Here is a 21,840-nt window from a genome sequence, read left to right as displayed (position 1 = left end):
AAGCATTCATCATTCACAACAGTTTGTGTAGTGTGCAACCATATGGTGTTGGATTTTGTTTCGAGCGAGGAAGGACCCTTGTAAATCACCGTAGGGAGTGCCAAGGTTGTAATATTCAGATGAATTCTTTCTCCACAGAAAATCTCAAATTTGTATAATCTCTTTTTTTTCTGTCTTTGTTCTGACCATAACACTGTAGTCATTGCAATATTGAATAATAAAATAAAAACCTTTCTCACGCTTCCAAATTAAAATACAATAAATAAATAAAATATTATTTATTTACTAAAATGCCAAAATGTAATCACTGTTGAAGGGTATTATATCATAATAACAATGAGTCCAATGACATCAGATTACCATGTCCAGCCAACATGTGAATATTCTTTTTTTTGAGGCAGGTTTCACACCCAATTCTGCTGTTCTGCATGTTTGCCTGATCCTAAGTTAATACACAATTATGCACAACATGAATGTTTGTCCCTATTTAATGTGAAAGAGTAGGCAATGTACATGTTTGGCATTATAAAAAATAATGAAAACGACTAATCCTTTTATCACGACAATAACATTTTGGGTATAATTTTGCCTTCCTTGAACGCATGAGTGTAGCGTACGATCTCTCGATGTTTTATGTACGTACGGTACATGAAATTCTATACTTTCCTACTGCTTGTGACTGTCTTTGTTACTAAGGATATAGGTCTACACTATGTACAACGTGGTTCCTGCATGTATAATAGAAATGTGCACTTGATCAACAACACGTGCACAAAGAGCACAGCCGTTTCATTTTTTTTTAGGGGAACCTAGGTACATGTAGGGTAATATTTTGGTGATGAAGGCCACCAAACAGTGTAATTTCTATCTCGTAACAGACTTCTTGTATGATGGGATGGTACACAAAAGTACAAAGCATCCTGGGAAATAAGAAGTTATTAAGTCTTAAATTAGAAGTAAATAAAAGTAAATGTATTGTAGGCCTACATGTCGGAAAATATGCATCACAAAAACTCATCTCAAGGCGTGAATATTGATTTTCTGCTTGTAAATGGGAAAATGGTAAAGAAACATTGAAATATTATCAATGCTTATAAAATGATAATTAACCTTTTTAATACAGCAAAGTTTAGGTTTCAAATTGGGTTGAGTGTTCCAAAGGGGAATGGGGAGGGGGACATCAATTTGGGCGGGGGCACATGCCCCTCCCCCTTAACTATGCCACTCTTTAAGGATGTTGAAATGGATTGACAGCATTCTAAACACCAACAATGTACATTTACTGTCCCTTTAATTCAGAGAATTCCCACTGGAGAAGCCCCCCCCCCCCCCCCCCACCTCCCATCCCGTTCTTCCCATCTGCTGTCCATGGTAAGAACCTATAAACTGAATGTACTCAATGCTTGAACAACAAAGAGCTGGCTATACATTGTACATGTAGGCAGGCAGGCAGTGCTCTGTGATCATCAGACACTGGTTCATCACAGTATGGGTTTACCAGGATGCAGATGACATCATGTTTTTGGTGTCTAAATTTAGAACAGCATGCGTAGCTGCTATTGTTGTGTGTGTTGGGTATATTCCTGCGTAATGTTTCTGGGTATAAGTACATAATATGCCTTAGATGTACAATGTAGTACATTGTGTATAAACACTGTAAGTGCCAGGGTCGGAACTTCAAAGGGTTTTCCAAGGCTTTTGATTTGTGCACAATCATGGGATGAGTGTTATGATTATCACAACAGTGAATGCACCAATAAACTGAAGAATCAAAACCAAAGTACTGGTAATTTTATTGTGGGAAAAAAACGATTTAAATTAATCTTTGATGATTATAAAGATGTTCCAACACTCAAAAAATATATTTCAAATTGAACTCATTCAAAGTCAAGGCCATACGATTTGAAGATCCCACAGATCAAAGTTGCTTAAATTTAAAGTTGCTTCAATTGTCAAAGAAGGGTTAGAAATACCAATGCACAAGCTACATGTAGCATATTGCGTCAATTTTTTAACTATGTTCCTTTACTCTGTTGTTTCCACCCCCCCCCCCCATTCTGCTGATAATACAATGAAATGATCAGTATGAGCCAACATGAACAAACTATAAGAGACCCCCCTCCTACAAACCGCATACTAAATCTACCCTCGTCCCTTACTACAAACTGCATACTAATATGACCCACAAGCTCTCTTCCTTTGCCCCCTGCCGGCTCTTACAAGACATTCAGGGAAGATCCTCACTCCTCTATGCAAACATCTTCCTCAAATGATGTTTGTTTTGTCAGATGTGTTCAACAAGGAAATATAGACAGAATATTCACCAAGACTTTGTGCAAGATTAATACACTGTAGGGCTCATTGTGCACAGATTGCATGCATAGGCCTACTAACGATAATTAGCAGTGTGTAAATTTAAATTTAATTTCTTCAGTATTAAAAAACTATCACAATAATTAAACCTTTATTTATTTTTTCATCTTCATTTGATTAAGGATGTGGCATATGTAATTTTCCATTCATTCGACAAAAACACATAGTAGCTCGGAGACGAATCAATATGATGCAATATTCCCTACCCAGGAACTGGCAGTATTGTATATCTCATCCATAATACAGCAGAGAGAACTCGGGCAAATATGAGAGGTTATTTTGATAGCCCTTGGTTGTTGTTGTTTTGAAGCAAAGGAAATAATTTGGTAACTATTCATGAATAATCTAGTTGTTAATCGGGAAGGTTTTTTATTAAGTAAGTTTCAGTGCGAAAGCTCACTGTTTGTTTAACAGTTCATGCCAAGTCAAATTCTCAAGAGTTTGGGTGTAGTGTCTGTTTCACTCGTTAGAGTAAAACAAGGAGATTCACTTTCACAAAAACATCGTAATTCAAATACGAACAAATTACCTGACAAAGCAAACACAGAACAAAACAGTTTTTATGATTTTCAATCAAACATGACCATACAAGTTTTGCTGTGCGATCCATTTATTGAGAAAATTAATACTGACCTGTAAGCCTACAGCTTGACTTTCTGTTTCTAAATTCCAAAACTTTTCTAACCAAGATAAACCTTGCACAGCATTTAAAAGCAGGGTACCTGCCAAAATAACATGCAATGTTGTACTGAACAACTTGCATGAATCATCAATTTTTTATTTTTTTTATTTTTTATATTCTCAGAGCTGTATTTATAACTTGACCCAAGAAATTGTTGGTCAATCAGCACTTGAATTTGACAACTTGACCACAGGGCTGAGGCCAATAAGTGTCAAGACAGTAAACTCAGGACTGGACAAGTCCAGCACTCTTGTAAACATTTTGAGCAGCCAGCACTTTTGTCATGTGGATTTCCCCCCAGATATGAGCCTTGTATACAGTACATTTCCTGTGGCATTTCTTATAGAGCCAAAGTATGCCTAAAAAGAAACTCAAGGCACTTCTATTCTGGTATACTTTCATATTGAATCAGAATAACTGATGTGGAATCTCGCTCACCTTGCATTGGTATTTTCTCATCATGAGGCGACTTTATCATTGACCCCTTCAAATGATATCATTAACTATCTGCCATGATAATCCTTTGTCTATGGTCATAACATTTTGTACGTACGGCGTATGTTTAATGTGACACACAGTGTAATAAACTCCTGCACGCCGTATAGGAGCCATATATCAATGTATAACGTACACTGCAACGTAAGTGTGTGTACTCATAATTTTACATCCATTTGGAAACATCTTTTGTTCTTTCCTGCATCCCTGAACGTCCTCCCATTGAGCACAAAATTCCTTGTGGAGAACCCTTGTCTTTAGAATTTCTTTGTTTTTCCTTTCTTGTTTTGCCCTCAGTCTCCATAATTGTAGTAAATACATTTGATGCATTTGATGGGTTTTACAGTGCACTGTACATTTGCATCCTTTATCAAGTTAAATTTTCATACAAGTGTGCCACTCACGATTCACGTGACATAGACCTTATTTGTGGGAACATTTTAAATAATTTTATCCATGGTGAAAATTCAATTTTAAGAGAGGGCAGGAATGATACTTGGACCTTGGGAATATGTAGGAACATTTGATCGAATACAAGGACTGACCTGATGGTGTAAGCTGTAGTTGACTTTTCGGGGCTTTATTTTATAACAACATTCTGATTCTTCCAAGGGCAAAAAAAAATTGAAGACTAAAGTAGGAAGAGTATCATGCCTGTGAGAGTACAATGTAGAAATCTGCTGACCACGTTAGGGCAATGCCACAAAGTATACATAACCCCTGCTCGCTCATATGGAAGATCCATTATTAAACAGCTTAGAGACAAAGGAAGATATTAATATAAAGAAGTTGTACTTGACTGTCATGGGACACACCAACATGGCTGGGTGAGATTAATTCTTGGTGTGGCTGAACATAGGATGAACTCTTATCTGGTAGCTCAGATAACCTTGGAAGGGTCTAGAGTTTCAACTTCAGGGAGGCAGCAAGCCAGAATGAATTGAAGATTAGCATCAAAGTCATTGTGTGCAAAAATTGTTAGTAGATGACGTTTGCAGCCCATGTCTTTTTTTCTTTTTTTCAATATGGGGGTTGGGGGGGGGGGGGGCGACAGGACATCACTGATTCTCTGTTTCTGTACTACACAGGGTTTAACCCTACAGTAGCGCCAACATTGGAAAGAGGATTCATGTAGCAAACTGTACAACCCATATCATGAACAAAGATTGAGACATTTTGAATAATGCCTAGTACACTTATTTTAAAACAAATGATAAACCAGTTTTTCAGTAACAAACATGTTTGTTAAATTCTGCACTACATGTACCTCCATGATCGGAGGAAAGTGACAATGCTGAATTCTGAGAAGGAGACTTGAGAATTAAGATGCAAATCTTGTTTTTTTCAGAACAGCGCCGAACACGGTTGAGACTAAAGGGATTCAATTTCAAACACCTTGAGATGAAAATGTCGCTAAATCTACTCAGATACAGAGCACCTTCCAAGAAAATATCACTTCTTGGTGTTGTCACCTGTTAGCTAGATTTTGTTTCAATCTCCTTTAAAAAACAATTTTGCCCAAAACACTTTAACAAACATATATGCCCAAGAACATGTAGACTATACATGTAATGTACATTAGCAAGTATTGTAAGCATTTAGCAATTTTGTAAGGTTGTTTTAATTTTGTGATCCAATGAAGGGGTCTCTGCACATGATCATAAAAATGTGTAATATTTCTATAAGAGTTTACTATACTCTAGCACTTGTATTTTCATCAAATTTCTGATAAATTGTTAATTTTATGGATATTCCTACATCTCATATAAAATGCATAAAAATAATCAATGGAATAATATATGACAATATGCAGGCACATCAAATTGTCTCACATAGATTGTAGAACAACGCCTAATTAATAAAGCAAGCAGCGCCAGTCTATGGATTTTTATTATTCATAACACAAGCCAGTCAATGGGAGTGGTGTACGTGTTTGGGCAAAACAATCAAGGGACAGCATACGGATACAGATACAGATGAATAGGGCTCTATCCTTTTTCATTGGATGCACTTAAAGGGGCTGGACACTATTAGAAATTCCTCAAAATAATTGTTAGCATAAAACCTTACTTGGTAACAAGCAATGGAGAGCTGTTGGTAGTATAAAACATTGTGAGAAACGGCTCCCTCTGAAATAACATGGTTTGCAAGAACAAAGTAATTTTCCACGAACTTGATTTCAAGACCTCAGAATTAGAATTTGAGGTCCCGAAATCAAGCATCTGAAAGCAGACAACTTCTGGGACCAATTTCATAGAGCTGCTTAAGCAAAAGATTTGAAAATAGCCTGCTTATTTTACACATGTTACTGGCCGAAATTTCATGCCATATACATTGCTTGTGACTGGTATTTAGCTGTTGTTTACTTAGCATAAACAATTGAGTTGAGTCTTGGCCGGTACTCTGATTTTACTAAGCAAGGATGTTTCTGCTTAAGCAAATATTTTTGCTTAAGCAGCTCTATGAAATTGGGCCCAGGTGACAAGGGTGTTTTTTCTTCAATTATTATCTCACAACTTCGACGACCAATTGAGTTCAAATTTACACAGGTTTGTTATTTTGTGCATACATGTTGAGATCAGTGAGTAAGAAGACAATTACGTGTCCAGTGTCTTTAAATTTTGTCTTGCATTCACAGATTTATGTGGCAGACTTGGGACAAAGTATTTTACGCAAGTTAGTTTTGTGTGCAAACAAATCAAAACACTTTTTGCAAGATTGTTACACTTGAGCAACTGCTAGATTGAATACATGTAGTATTTTTTGTAAAACTGTTTGTGTCCAGAACCACATAGAATGGGTACTTAAGGCCTAATGTCATATGTGTGTAAAGAAAGTTTCAAGCATGGTGAAACAAAAACCCTAATTAACTGCATTATTTTGTTTGCCTACAAATGATTAGCACACTATCTATATCATTGATGATACCATTACGGGCAATACTGTTGGAGATATTTTTATTCTCTATTCGGCAAATATCCGTTTTAAATTCTGCCAAATGGTAACTACCAGCAAAACAAATAATTTTCTCTTTGTTCCTCCTGAGTGCTTAGAGACCTTTTTTCTGAAGGTGAATAGACGCTAAATAAACATTATTGTTATAAATTGTTAAACATGAATGTCAAGTTTAGGCTATGCATCACAAAAACAAACATACATGTATCTGAATCCATGTGAATCCAGAACGGGTCCATTAAGCCCACCCTACCGTTCTCTAACCATGTAATTATCTCATGGTCCTTGTGGTTGCCATTTTGTCCCCTCGTGCCTACAACTGTCAAAGTGGAAATGAAATTTGGACTCTCGTTAATTAAGGTTCCATCCTATCAGCTAAGACATCTGATTATCTGGCATTTAGCAGGTCACTAGGTGTTAATGACATTAATCCATGTGTAAACAATGGGTAGGTAATTAAAATAAAAGGCTTCTCTTAAAGGCAGTGGACACTATTGGTAATTGTGCAAAATAATTATTAGCATAAAACCTTACTTGGTAACGAGTAATGGGGAGCTGTTGATAGTGTAAAATATTGTGAGAAACGGCTCCCTCTGAAGTAGTAGCGTAGACCTCAGATTTAGAATTTGAGGTCTCGAAATCAAGCATCTGAAAGCACACAATTTCGCGTCACAAGGGTGTTTCTTCTTTCGTTATTATCTCGCAACTTCCTTGACCGATTGAGCTCAAATTTCCACAGGTTTGTTATTTTATGCATGTTTGAGATACACCAAGTGAGAAGACTGGTCTTTGACAACACCAAGTGAGAAGACTGGTCTTTGACAATTACCAATAGTGTCCAGTGTCTTTAAATGTACTATCTATGGAGCTATCTCAATGGTCTGACGAACTAAATTACACATTCACGGTTCACCTTCTCTGTATTATTGGATTTGACACATGATAATTTGGTGGGAATCTCCACAAGACCATAGGGCTCATAGCTCTAAATTTTACTTGACTGAAGTTATTAGTTAACCTCGCTTTCTTGGAAAGCTGAGCATCCCTGCAAGCATAACTACATTGGACATCTTCATTGAAAACAAATCCAACAGTGTATTGTGTTTATGAAATAATAAAGTGTTCTCTTTGAAAAAGTTTCAACATGTCCTTATCCTTTTAATTTGCCTAATATGATTTTATTGGCCAGAGTTGAAACCTTTGTTTTATTTGCTCAAATAGATACATTACAAGTATACGTTCAATCTCTTCATTAAAAGCTCTTTATGGGCTTGCTCCAGATTACATGTATCCAGGATCTTCTACATTCAAATAATTCCTGTTCGGCTTCTTTATTCTGCTGGCAAATACTCAGTGATGCAAACTATGTACTGTTTCCACAAAATGGTATGATCAAAGAGTATTCTTAAATTGCACCTTCATTATGAAATGACATTCCATGTTATATTTCATTGTTTTTGAGTTGTGTTGCGCAGTCATGTAAAGGCTCCTGCATTATGTGTCATTATAAAATTATATTATTGGGCCTATAATAATCATTTTATTTTATTTTAAAAAATAAATCTTCAGACAATAAAAACATCTTCACCAGGAGTTGTCCGTGAAAGTCATCCTTATTACAACAAAAAACGTGTCCTACAGTTTAAATTTAAATTTAACTTTATTGGGGAATAAATTCTGTTCTTTTCTCTATAGTTTCCATGAACACACCATCCAACAAACCCTTGAAACCTCTTCATATTCCATTGTACCTCGTAGCGAAAACAACAAAATCTTGTTGATCTTTTTTTCATGTCCACTGTGCCAATCAAAACAAGCAATCTGTAGCTTGTCTTAAGAAGTTATTTCCTTGACTTCGGCAGTGTTTCAAATGGAAAAACATTGTATTTTCTCTGGAGAATGTACTTCCATGAACTTCGTTATCAGTGAACTTTCAAATTGAAACTCAATTATAAAAGCCAAACTTCAAAAGCTACCCCAGCTTTGTTGTTTGTCGCCTGTACCTGAGCCTTGAATGAAGACTAATCAATTACCGAATGACCTCCTAAAAACAACAGTGCCTTGAATCAAGACTAACTGATAAGCTACATGTATCTCTCATTCCCAGTCGCAACCTGGTGCTAAATAAATCCACAGAGTGGAATAATATTTGTTTGCTTTGTGGTTTTAGATCATGGCTAGAGGATGTGAGATCCCACATCCTTCCTTGTAATGACTTCATTCCCTGTTATAATGATCATCAAATTGGTTTCAAACTCGATAACTAACTACGGCGCTATATTAAGGATGGCCCTATTGCCTGGGGAAACCAAAAAAATCTCCCGGGCGACCCATGTGAGTTGTTGATGATGGACGCTCAATGGGATCAACAACTGTCTTCTCAATCTTTTTTTATTTTATTTAGAGAAAATAGAATTAGCTGTTGCAAACAACTTACCAACTGAATGGACCGATGGTATTAATGTTTTTTATTTTGTTACTTTTGTTTTTTATCTACTGTTTTTATCATTGTGTTTTTGTTGTTCTTACTGTGTAATCAGTTTATTTACTCACTTATTTATTATTTATTTACTTGTTTATATATTTGTGGGTGACCACTGTAAACTTGAACTAAAATATCATCTTCAAGCAATAAAGTTTAGCAATGATTGAATGGTGTCAACCAGGAGTTTGGTTGGCAATATTCCCCACTTCATCATTTTGCACAAAGCCAGTAATTATGTATAACGCAAACAGAGACTTCAATTATGAAGGCTACATTGTACAACAAGTGCAGTGTACCCTGTACTTACTCTCAAACATGGACACCAGTTATGATGACATTGACATAGGTTTTTATAATGGAGCAATTTTTTATAAATAGCTGTATGATTTTCAAAGATTGTCTTTTACAAAAACAAACATACAAGCTTAAGGGCCTACAGTACCAATGTCATGCAAATATGATTTTGTATCGTCCCTATTAATAGCTCTATAAAAAAACAAGATGCATTCACTTGCAGCTAACAATCAAACGAAGGCAGCGCAAAAGCAAATGCTGGATTACTTTATCATTTTACAGACACAAGAAACAAAAACAGCCCTCCATCCACCATCAACCAAGTCAGCCAGACATATGCTGTACCCATCATCTTCAGAGTTCAGTGATGATTTTCTATTACAGGCTGGAGGCCATCATTGTGCACTGTATTACCAACACAATGGCATGTCTATCAGAAATAACTGGAATATCCATGCTAGATTCCATCAGCATGAGTCGGGTTGGGGGGGGGGGGGTGTAGGGAGACCACTTGACTATTATGGTAAATGTGGGGAAGTTCCTTTAACCCATTGACAGGTTAGAGCATGGTTAGAGCAAACGGGATGAGGTTGGAGTTGAGAGCAAAACCTTGTTGTGTTGAACTGTCAAGGAGAAAGAAACCAATTGCTCCAGTGGGGACTTGTGACATTTCACTCACAGCAGGATCTTAAACAGAATTTAAATGAGTAATGTACAACTATCAACAAGAGGAGCCCACGTACATCACGTGCGTCTTGTGAGCAGGTCTGGAGTTTCATCTTCTGAGGGGGCAAGGCCATTTTAATTTTGCAAAGGGCATTCTTAAAGTCTTAATAAAGTCTGTGCAGGGGGGGGGGGGGCATCAATGCAAAGACCAGGGTCACGTGAAGGCCATGGCCTGTTAGTCCTTTTTACCACAGGGTAAAGACCATTGTTTTATAATTTATAATGAACATACTATTTAAAATGTGTTCCTTTCGAAATAATTGCAGTTTCAGAAAAGGCAAAGATGATATACAAAGATAAAGTTGTTGTTTTGATACTTGATTGTTGAGGAGGTGTCTGATTTAAGTGTGTTTATTTGTTTCATTTCAAACTTTGTTGTTGAAACAACATGACTCTTTGATTACATCTGCCATTTTGGAGAAACAATGAAATACAATCCACAGATTGCCATCAGTGACATCACTATCACCCTCTCTCGCCGTTGAAATGGAAAGTTGGGTGAGTAAACAACAGGAAAACAGCACTGAACTTCCCAGTTTCACAACTGGAGGTCATGTTTACATTGTCGTCATTACGCAAAGCATTCCCATTAGATGTGACAGGTGAAATTACCCCATTGTTAACCAACTAGCACTTTACCTAAACTTCAATGACAGTAATTTACTGACTAATAATAATAATAATAATAATAATAATAATATCGAAGTCTTATATAGCGCACGTATCTACCAAACAAGGTACTCAAGGCGCTGAGTATATACAACTTTTCAGAAAGATAGGTTAGTTGCAGTGATGAATTCTGAGACCCAATTATTTAGCACCTTGTAAGGGTTTACAAGGTGCTACGGGCGCATTAAGCAGCCACAACCAAGAACACCGGGGGCGAACCCCTTCTCTTTTCGATAAGTGTACTGGGTTCTTTTACATGCGTTACACAACACATGGGACCAACGGCTTTACGTCCCATCCGAAGGACGAAGCAATGGTAAAGTGTCTTGCTTAAGGACACAAGTGTCACGGCTGGGGATTCGAACCCACACTCTGCTGATCAGAAACACCAGAGTTTTGAATTCGGTGCTCTTAACGCTCGGCCACGACACTTCCACAGGGCAGAAAAAATCACCGGATGAATGCAATGCATAGCCTAGGAAAAAATGTTGTATCAACGTTATACAAGATTCTGCTAAACCCAGGCCAGGCCTGGGAATAATTGAGGAGGAAATATTCTCCATTGCCTGGCCCTGTTCTTGTCCTTGATGCACCTGTAAAAGTTTCACCCCAAAAATATTTTTTTTATTTTCTTTTTTTCAATGGACTTGGTTTTATTGTAAAATGATCACTAGGCTTGTCCTCTCAAAGATAAAAATCCAATGGTTGATTTCACAAAGAGTTAGGACTAGTCCTTACTTACAAACATGTAGGACTAGTCCTAGGATACAAAATGTATGGATAGTCCTAAGTTAGGACGAGTAACTCGTCCTAACTAGAGATAAGACTAGTCCTAACTCTTTGTGAAATTGACCCCAGGGCTTATGCCTCAAAAGGGCAGACAGCCAATCAAAAACATAGGATTGAAATCAGTTTGAAGCTACCATAAATTTAAATTATTCGGTGTAAAATCAACGATTCATTGTGAATGTGTACTTTACAAATTACACAATGAATAACAACAACAAACTAAGCCATTAAAATTACACTTAATGTAAAAATGCATCCTGAAAAATGGGAAACAAAAGACATTTATAAGGAAGCTTCAATCTGGACTGTTCTAAAGAAAGTTACCGGAAGAGACAACAAAGGCAGAAACACAGATTTTACTATGAAAAATGACAAGCGACTCTATTCAAATATGGCCGGGCGGGCAAACATGATCTATGCAGCGCTTTTGCATTTTGCTCTAAATTAGTCCACGTCATTTGGAAATCAATGATCTGTGTTATTGCCACATGACTCATGAAGGGAGGTCTCTGTGAACACAGCTAGCTCTAGGGCATTCACACACAGACAGTATTTTACATTTCCATGCAGCGATTGATGGGTTATTAGGAATACTGTTATTAGTATGCAAAAAAACTGCCCCTAAACCAGTGCTTAAATAATGAGGACCCAACAATGCTAACAGATGGTCATAAAATGACCCCGGCTATGATGAATTCTTATAATGCGAATTGACACAACAAGGTTTTCTCAACACTCCTCACTGTTAAAATGTGAAAATTTAATTTGATTTTGGTATTTACCGACTTGAAAGGATTTACCTTGTAAGACGTCAACACATTAGCCTGATTGGGGATATGTCATTGAATCATGCACAGGGAATCTACAACCCTTTGTTCAATGCACAGAACAAGCTCCCTGACTTGTGTGTACTGCAGTCTGTCTGTAATGAAATGTTTATGGCCGTCTGTCATCTATCTACATGTACACACAGTACATGGTGATAATTCGACCAAATTATGGGATTGTAAATTAACAAACATTCATCTCCAAGCAAATATTGACTTTCCTTCCATGAGAATACTTTCCAAGGCTGCGGCTGTCTCTCTGAATTGGTGGCTACGGCTTGATTGTCATCATCATGTGTTGAAGGTGTACATGATGTCCTTAGCAACACCCTTAGCAATAGACGTAGCCGTAGTCTAAGATTCAGATACAGCCTTTGAAGCTGGATAAGATCTGTGTCACACTGCACTATGCTCGTCTTCGAGAAGAAGAGCAGAGTATACTGTTTGAAGCGTTGAGATCACACCGGCTCTTTTCAGAGCCAACACTCAAAAGAGAACATCTGCAAGTTAACTATCCAGTATTTATAGTTTCTTCTTACTATCCACACAATGCAAAGCTTCAAACACATAATTCACATCTGTCTTGTTCCCTATTTGTTGGTTGCAAAATGAATACACTTGGTTCTACTGTGAACCAAGAAGGGTGCCAACATTTTCTATGGACCCTATTTATTGTGGGGCCTACTGATTGTGTACAAAGTCCGGTTTATTATTGTATTGTATTTGAGGACTGATGTATGATGTGAGACCAATATTTCAAATTCCTGCGATTTGTTCTGAATCATTGAGTAATAAACCATTCTAATTCTAATTATAATTCCAGTCTCGAGTTGATAACGAGTTGAATGGATGATCTAACCGAGGATAAAGGTTCATGACACACGCTATTTGTGTATACACACATACATGTACAATATAGTACACCATGATAAAGGTCTAATTATGGGGTGAGCTGAACACTGGAACCAGATGGAGTTGTCCACACAGGATATCCTGTTGTACATCTCACAGCTCTGTGGTTTGAAGCTACATGCAATTACACATGACTGCCTGCCTTGTCAGTAGATTTGTGTTCATCCATAGAGCAATGGTTCATCCAGTGTTCATCATCAATGATAAAAACAAAACTGCTATAGTTTGGCTAAATAATAATAATAATAATAATAATAATAATAATAATAATAAGACATTTGTAAAGCGCCTAATGCAAAAAGCCTCTAAGCGCATAAAGTCCCAAGTCCTTCCATTTCCTCTTCTCCTATGTCACTCCACACAAAGTTGTTTGAAGTAAATACAACATTGATTAGTATGCAATGATCTTTGCTTTGGACTTGGATTAAACATTGACATGTTAAGTGTAGAACCATGCTAAATGCAGTCGAAGTGCAACAGAGTGGGATTTGAGTTGACTGTAAACGCGCAAGTTTCATAAAAAAATACGTACAGCTGCGCATTAACACAAACCAAACAACAGAAATTAAACAACAGTCGGCAAAAGGGCCATATAAAACCATATTAAAAACCTTCACCAGTTGCTTTGTTGTATTTTCAAGGATGGCTACATTAAGATTCCTGTTCAATTATACGGTGCTTAATTTAACCATTCGTGAGAAATTCAAACAACAATGCGCCAATTAGTGAAAGTTTACTTTTTGGCCTTTCGAAAGACTCTGCTACATGTAGGGCTAAAATGTAAGTGCACTAACTAGTGTTTGCAAGTATTAAACATGTACCATGGGTCCTTGTTGGTTGATAAACTGTAAGCAGTAAACAATTAAGCTGTTTTGCAAAAAATAGTTAATGGCCTGACGTTTCGACCCTGGCAGAGTCTTTCTTTTTGCATTTATACCCTCGGTCCATTTGGTTGGTAAGTTGTTTGCAACAGCTAATTCTATTTTCTGAAAAGCTATTTTCTCAAAAAAAGTACACTGTTCACCACAAGTATCCTGTCACACAACAATCAGTTACAATACATCATGCAACATTTGTTTACAAAATGAGTGACCTTGTACGTATACATGTAACTTCTGGGAGAGCTGCTCTGGCAGGCAAGATGACACTGGCCATAGATATTGTAGGGCCTACATTTTGACCAGTATTTCCCCATATTGAAGAAACATAAAAACAGCTGAACAAGTTTGGTGCCTCTTTCTCCATTTTAAAAGTGGATAAAAATCAGACATTGTGACCTCTATAAAATGTAGGCCCTTTATGTTTTCTTCCATTTTGAGCAGAGAACAAACTTTGCAATTTTGTCGTTTGGGTCCCACTCCCTTCCCACCAATGGACTTGTTTTGTTTCATTTTCAAACAAGCAAGACAAAAGAACAGAGTCATAACTCCATCTGTTAATACACTCAAATAAATGCTGACTACCCTTCTTGGGCAAAAAAAACCCACTTTCCAACAAAACTTGAGGAAAACACTGGTATCCTCTGAACTTTGAAATGTAAACAAGGTCATTAAACCACCAACAGTCAATGTCACAATTCTGATGAGAATCACTGAACCATACAGAAGCAAAGATCATAACATATCAAATCACACCAATCTTTGGTACTAATGGTTGCACAACTTTGTGAGTCAACATACATACATGTAATTGAACTAGGGCATTTATTAGTCTCAAAGTCAAAGTGTTCTTTCCAAGATCTTTTACAGTGATGTGTAAAAAAAATTATTTATTCAATTGAAAAACCACAAGACCGCTGGACTTGTTTGATCAATGAGTTTACTGAACTGATTGTAAAAACACTTTGGTCCAGTGTTAAATAAGAGCCCTCCTACCGTCCCCATATGCCATGTAGAATACTTATTATAAACTGACATACAGATCCTTGTCATTTGATTAGTGGAACTTAATTCACATGACATTCACTATTACTCCCATCCGCACCGGCGATCAAAAAGACCTATTCGCCCATGGGGAATAGCATTTCCCATTCAATAGTTAGGATCATCATTGTTCCCAATGTTTTTGAGTACAGAGCTGCCGCGCCGCTGCTAAAACAAAGGAGCACCTGTGCAAAAGGTTGTGATCCAATTTGTGCATTGTTGCCGCTACGGGGCGCTATATGATTTTTGGTTACATCAAATGACAAGGATCTATATCATGTCAGTTATATAAAACAAATATTGAGTGGCTTTAATTCGTTGAATGGAAGGAATATTATCGCAAGGTAAAATTTTGACTGTTCCATTTCACGAGGCGAATAGAATGCGTTTTCTTTGCGTCGTGATCGTTATCGTTTTAGTTATTGCTGCAGTGGGACCGGGCCTTAATATTCGTATACTACCGAGTTTGTTATTTATCAATATTTAATCTCTGATTGAATATCAATAGTAAACAAACTTGACATCAGCTCAAAAAGGTTTTGAAAAATGTATTAATTAAAAAAGACCTGTGTGCTTTTCGGGGGATTATCTGAAAAACAGGTCGTACTCATGATGCAAGGTCACTGGTGGTGAAAAAAGGAACGTAGTATTTTGATTTGCATTGCAATGCTACCATACAGAAAGAAACTGCACTATATTATGGTGGCACTGGCATTTCTTGGAATTTCTCGTTCCACCAGTGACATCACATGTAATACAATACGTTACTATGAGCAAGGTTAGTTTACTTTCAATTCAATTCAATTCAATTCAATTTATTTCCAAATCCAAACAAATAAACAAAACAATTAGGAGTGAATAAAAAATTATGTTTTACAACAAATGGAATAATGATAATACATTTGAAGTTATACTATAAAAATACAACATTTACAAGCAAAGGCAAAATATAAATTACGGAAAACAAAACAAAAACCATAACAGAGTACAAGGAGATGGAGTTGGAGGGGGCCCATAAAAAGCAAGTGGGCGTTCTTATAAATTTGGGGTATACCAATACATGTAGGTGATTCATTATTGAGATGGCATTGGATGTTGTGCATTCTGTGTGCCATATGCGGTCCTACTAAAAGCCGACAACAAGCCGACAACGCCCACAACAAGTCCAGAGCGCCGCCAACACGCCGCCAACAAGTTTTAAATACCTCCAAAATGGCCAATAAACCATAGATATATTAGAACTATATGTGTTCTGTAATATAAACATAAATTTAATGGAAAAACTTCAGGAAGTGTGTATTTTTTTACCAGAAAAAAACTTCACTTGCACGGAAAGCGGTCGGACGCCATCTTGGCTTAAAAACCATGTTTGGACCAGACCATTATGATACGGGTAGATTTAGCACATGTCAACAACAGAGGGCGGGCTTCATGTGACGACCTTCACTGCAGTGTGCACAGTGCATGACGCCCGCCCTCTATTGCTAAATCTGACTTACCCGCATCATAATGGACTGGTCCAAACACGAATTTTAAGCCAAGATGGCGTCCGACCGTTTTCCGTGAAAGTTTAGGGTTTTTTTCTGGTTAAAAATTCACACTTTGCGTGAAGTTTTTCCATTAAATTTATGTTTATATTACAGAACACACATAGTTCTAATATATTTATGGTTTATTGGCCATTTTGGAGGTATTTAAAACTTGTTGGCGGCGTGTTGGTGGCGCTCTGGACTTGTTGTCGGCATTGTCGGCTTGTTGTCGGCTTTTAGTAGGACCCGCCATATGACCTTGCAAGGTGATAGGGCACTCCACACACATCCTGGAGTACACAGCATCCGGGCGTCCCTGAGCGTTTACCTGGGTCTACTACGGACAGTCATTAAAAGATAAATGGACAATACAAAAAGGGACATGACCAAAAACAAGGGCTGCATGATATCACAGTTAACTGTGTAGGTGGTAGTTGCGATAACGTAACCCTCCTGCCGACGGGTAGCCGGAGGGTTACGAGCCGCTTCAATGGATTCAGGGCGAAATGGTCAAACACGTACAATTTCGACAGCTAGTCAGCAGATTCGCTCCATTTTTACCACTTTTAAAAATCATGACAGAAATTCTAGAAACACGAACTTGATCCTCAATGTCTAATGAATCCTACAATATCACTCAAAACACCATTGAGGAAATAAAAGTCACAAAAACTTACCAGATTCCTGAGCGAAAGACCCAGGTTGAAAATTCGAACCTGAAGGGGGGCGGAGCTTTGGCTGTTTGTGCGCGTCACGGACTCGCTGCGTGTGTGGGGTGCATTCTGTATCCCTGCAAATGTGCAGCCGTAGTCTTGTACACGCGGTGAGATGCGGAAATCAGAGAAACAGAGCGCCCGCTAACGTTCGATTATAACAAGCGTGTACAGTTTTCGCCGTGCATAGATCGGAACGTTGGTTGTGTGTGACCGCGCAACATCAATGGTCTTGGATCAAGACTACGGCTACACAGTTACCGGGATACACAATGCACCACACGCAGCGCTGAGTTGTTGACCCCCCCCCCCCCCCCCCCGGTGACGTGCACACACGGTCGAAGCTCCGCCCCCCTCAGGTTCGAATTTTCAACCTGGGTCTTTCGCTCGGAAATCTGGTAAGTTTTTGTGCCTTTTCTTCAAATTAGATCCTCAATGGTGTTTTGTGTGCTATTGTAGGATTCATTAGACATTGAGGATCAAGTTTGTGTTTTTAGAATTTGTGTCATGATTTTCAAAAGTGGTAAAAATGGAGCAAATCTGCTGACTAGCTGTCGAAATTGTACGTGTTTGACCATTTCGCCCTGATCCATTGAAGCGGCTCGTAACCCTCCGGCTCCGCCGTCGGCAGGAGGGTTACGTTATCGCAACTATGTAGATGGCTATTCCTAGATCGAGAACTTGGGTGACTAACAAACCTCAATTTAGAGTAGTAAGGTAATTGTTTATTTTGTAAAACAAATATTTATTTATTAATTTTTATTTATTTATTTTATTTTAACCTCATAATTATTTTATGTACTATTTTTTGTGAGAAGCCTTCAAAAGAACAATCAACAAAGACAAAGCTATATCATATTACTCAACCAAAATATAACACTTTCTTTGACAAGTTCTTAATTTACTCACTTGTTTTGTGTTTGGACTTTTGGGTCCACTGCCGCTGTCATTTCTTCTTCTCTCGGTGAGCCCTCCTTCACCAATTCCACCCATCGTTCCTCTGCTATTTGTCCCCATATGGCCTCCTGAAGATCCCCCACCACAGCTTTTTAAGTCCACAGTTCCCGTCCCATATGATGTCTGACTCCCAAGGCGGAATCTGTCCGCACCGTGGCCGTGCGATGGATTGGGCGGTGGGGTCGGTGAGTTTCCACGGGGTGACGAATCGTTCGACGCGCTGAACACACCTCCCCCGGCGGACTCATCTTCAGAGTCGCTCATCGAGGTTTTTGTTCTACGCTCCCCTTGTTTATTGGTGTAATCCCTCTTCGGAGGATGGGGAGCCTTTTTGCCCTGAAACATTCTCAGTAGCTTCGCCATGGTGTATGAAATGAAATAAAGTCGGCAACTAGGAAGGAATGTTGTTACGTTTTATTCACATCACTGCAGTTTTGATTGTTCAGAGTTTCAGTGCATCTCAATCTCATTCTCAACAAAAGTGATTCATTTCCTGGATCCCACTAGTCTGGCTGTTCCAGGCAAAAACATGTATTGATGACTTGAAGCTGCGGCTGTAGAGGCTGAAACCAGATATTTACGACTGGCGTTGAATTATGGGTAAAACAAGATGGCTGCGCCCATGAGCTTCGAAGAAGAGGTTTTTCCATGTCAATGTTGCCCTTATTTTAACGGCAAGACATTCAATAAATTTTAAGGTATGGTGACTCCAGAACAAAACATTAAGACTCACAAAGTTTCCGTCCTTAAATTTAATAATAACGTTAGTTCTTTGAAGTTTGACTGTTTTTGTTTACTCGCAATTAATTTTACCTGTTTGACTTTTGAGTGTTTACCACCACCAGTAACCATATTTTGTACACAGGGTGCGTTCGTTTAGCTTCCCTTGGTCGACCTGGTCTGCCCCCGGTGCATTCGAATAGCTTTGATGTCATTCCAGGGGCTCACCCGGGTCAGCCCCCAGTGCCCTGCTGGTGGTGGAGTGGGTCACTTGGGGGCTGGCCCCAGGTGCATGACGTCACTCTGAGAGCGGTGAGTGATCGTTCGATTAGCTCTTGTCAGGGGTTCACCCGAGTGAGCAACGCGGGGTAGACCCAGGTAAAATAATCAAATGCACCCACAGTTACACTATTGTTATATATTATAGTGTTTTTTTTACAGAACTGTTTTGGATAAGTGTGTGTTACTGTTAGTGGTTTTATTATGCATGTGATGTAGAGTGGAGATAATTCAATAGCAGGCTCGGCTGGATCATGTGGTCGTGGATGGCTGTCAATCCTTTAACTTGAGTTTAACATTCACATTCACAGTCATAACTTTAAAAAATCATTTATGTGTACTTTTTCTTGCACCTTTTTACAGTTTTAAACACACCTGTCCTCAGAGTCAGTCAGACAGTGACCACCAACAGTAACGCTATGGATGACTACGCTGCTTGAGTCCTTGACCTGGTCTTTGCTGAATTTACTCAACAGCTTCAGGAGATCTTACGATTACACAGTGTCATGGCAATATTTCATCGGTTCCATTGTTTTAGGGCTGCCTGTCGCTCAGGACTCTATCAAAGTGCTTGTTACAAACTTACAGCTTCAAATGTATGGACTAAAATTAGGCATTTGAGCTACAGCCCTTTCAAGAGAGATTTTTCAAATGAGATCCATAGTACATGGTGTCGGAGGTCTTTATCTTCAAACAATGTGTCAACTATGATCATCAGATTTCCAAAGAACCAACAGGAAAATCATTATTCCTGTGACTCTGCACAACCCGGAGAAAGTTTTGATGAACAGCTAAGTCAGGCAAAGAAGGCACGTGGTGAACAATTGCATCGAACCACAGACAATGGTCAAGTCGAGTATTTCACAATCTATCGCTTCCCTTACATGAAACATCTCAGAGTGATCTCTCGCCTGAAGCTTGCCCAGACGATCTTCACTGTGACTATCGTCCCGCCAATTTGGTATCTCTCCTCACTTGGATACATCTCGGAGAATCAGGCATTTTACTCCGTTACCGTGGCAACATTTGCACTGATGATGCTTTATGCAATGAGCATTTACCTCCGCCGCATCATCGGTTTCATCTATCTCCACCGAGATGGAACTAAAATCAAAGTTGCGCATTTGACTTTCTGGGGGAAGAGGCAGGAACAGTCTATTCCTGTTTCTGACGTTGTACCTATAGGGGAGTCAGGGGACAAGCCAACTGAGATTATGTTACTGTTGAGACGTTACAGCTCAACTCAAAAGTTGTATTTCAGTCTCAAATATGGACAGATGACTGATCGTGATAAGTTTTGTGAAGTTTTTGGTAACCTTTAGTGGCTCCATGTATTTGTTGAATCATTGAGTTTTCATACACACTGATGTAAAAGTGAAGTCTATTAATTTCTTTCCTATGTGTGTTAAATTCATCAACTATGATGTAAATGGTTGTAGGGAAAGTTTGTATCACAAAATAAACAAGGACAAATTTACAAGCAATTAAAACTGATTTCCTCCCTTTTTCCCCTTTACCATAATAAGCCTGTGAGTTAATGCAGTTTTAGAGAAAGGAAATTGTTTATCAAATGGTTTGTATTTTGAGAAGGCCTCTCAGCCCTTTAATAAAAGCACACAATGCTAGCTACAAGGGTGTTTTTATGTCATTCTTGTGTAATTTCGATGACCACTTGTGCGTTTGTTTATTATAATTTTTATGATCTTCCCAGGTGTCAAGGGCAAATTTTGTTATTTGCATGTTTGCATAAAATTATATCAACATTAGGATATTTGACAATTGCCAAAAGTAAAGTATACCCTGCCTGATTGCTGGATCTAATTTTGTTATTGATCAAAGTCTTCTGGCAATGTTTTTCCCAACAGAAAATAATAACCGCTGAAATCTTAAAGAGATAAAATGGAATAGCGCCACCTATTGATTGCACACACATGATGGACTGTGTGAAAACTTCTTCTGATAGCGCCCTCTTTTGAATCAACCCGTGTTAATTTCCCAACTGGGGATGGGACCACTGATCTCTATATATACTGAGTATATATAGGTCAGTGGATGGGACCAAAGATACTATAGTATCTTTGATGGGACATAACACGCCTTGCCTCGATCAGAGGGCAAAAACACAATCTGCAAAACACAGTAAGCATGATGGTGCCCTCTTTTGACCGAGGGCACGAAAAGCCGTCGGTTAATGTAAAAACGTAAATGCAACGTAAAAAACAGCCGCGAGTTCCGCAATCAGAGATTGGTACAAACACGTTCGACCTTCAATGCTAAAACATAATAACTTTGGACCAACAATGTTTTCAAATTATTACCCAAACTAAAAAAAATAAACAAAGTTGACTACCCGAAACAAAAAGTAAAATTATTCTTTCAGATAAACAAAATAATACTAACAAAACTTCAAAAGCTAGCACTGCTTTTGTGTAGGGGGGGGGGGGGGGGGTATCCTGCTGTAACTGATCATCTGAGGTACAGTTCACATGTACTAAAAGACAGTAGTCTCACTT

At 38.3% G+C, this 21,840-nt stretch overlaps 2 protein-coding genes across 5 annotated transcripts in view; one reads left to right on the top strand and one right to left on the bottom strand.

Annotated features, from left to right (window-relative positions):
* The window catches only part of LOC139941428 (uncharacterized), a 40,308-nt gene extending 21,484 nt beyond the window's left edge, over nucleotides 1–18,824 (bottom strand). For all 3 annotated transcript variants that reach the window (XM_071937912.1, XM_071937913.1, XM_071937915.1), the window contains exon 1: nucleotides 18,281–18,824. In XM_071937912.1, the coding sequence (XP_071794013.1) occupies nucleotides 18,281–18,691 (411 nt within the window). In that variant the 5' untranslated portion in view covers nucleotides 18,692–18,824. The remainder of the gene's footprint in view (nucleotides 1–18,280) is intronic.
* A 76-nt stretch (nucleotides 18,825–18,900) lies between these two features.
* On the top strand, nucleotides 18,901–20,938 carry LOC139941430 (transmembrane protein 186-like). 2 transcript variants are annotated; one of them, XM_071937919.1, is made up of 3 exons: nucleotides 18,935–19,026; nucleotides 19,194–19,360; nucleotides 19,691–20,938. In XM_071937919.1, the coding sequence occupies exon 3, from the start codon at nucleotides 19,834–19,836 to the stop codon at nucleotides 20,647–20,649; it is 816 nt and encodes a 271-aa protein (XP_071794020.1). In that variant the 5' UTR covers nucleotides 18,935–19,026; nucleotides 19,194–19,360; nucleotides 19,691–19,833; the 3' UTR covers nucleotides 20,650–20,938. The 2 variants fall into 2 exon arrangements, with proteins under 2 accessions (XP_071794019.1, XP_071794020.1); XM_071937918.1 differs by lacking the exon at nucleotides 19,194–19,360 and having other exon boundaries at nucleotides 18,901–19,026.
* Nucleotides 20,939–21,840: the final 902 nt, after the last annotated feature.

This window comes from Asterias amurensis, chromosome 9 (assembly GCF_032118995.1).
Source record: "Asterias amurensis chromosome 9, ASM3211899v1".
Classification (NCBI taxonomy): domain Eukaryota; kingdom Metazoa; phylum Echinodermata; class Asteroidea; order Forcipulatida; family Asteriidae; genus Asterias; species Asterias amurensis.
The sequence above is the reverse complement of the archived record's forward strand: the minus strand, read 5'-3'. Positions and strand labels throughout refer to the sequence as shown.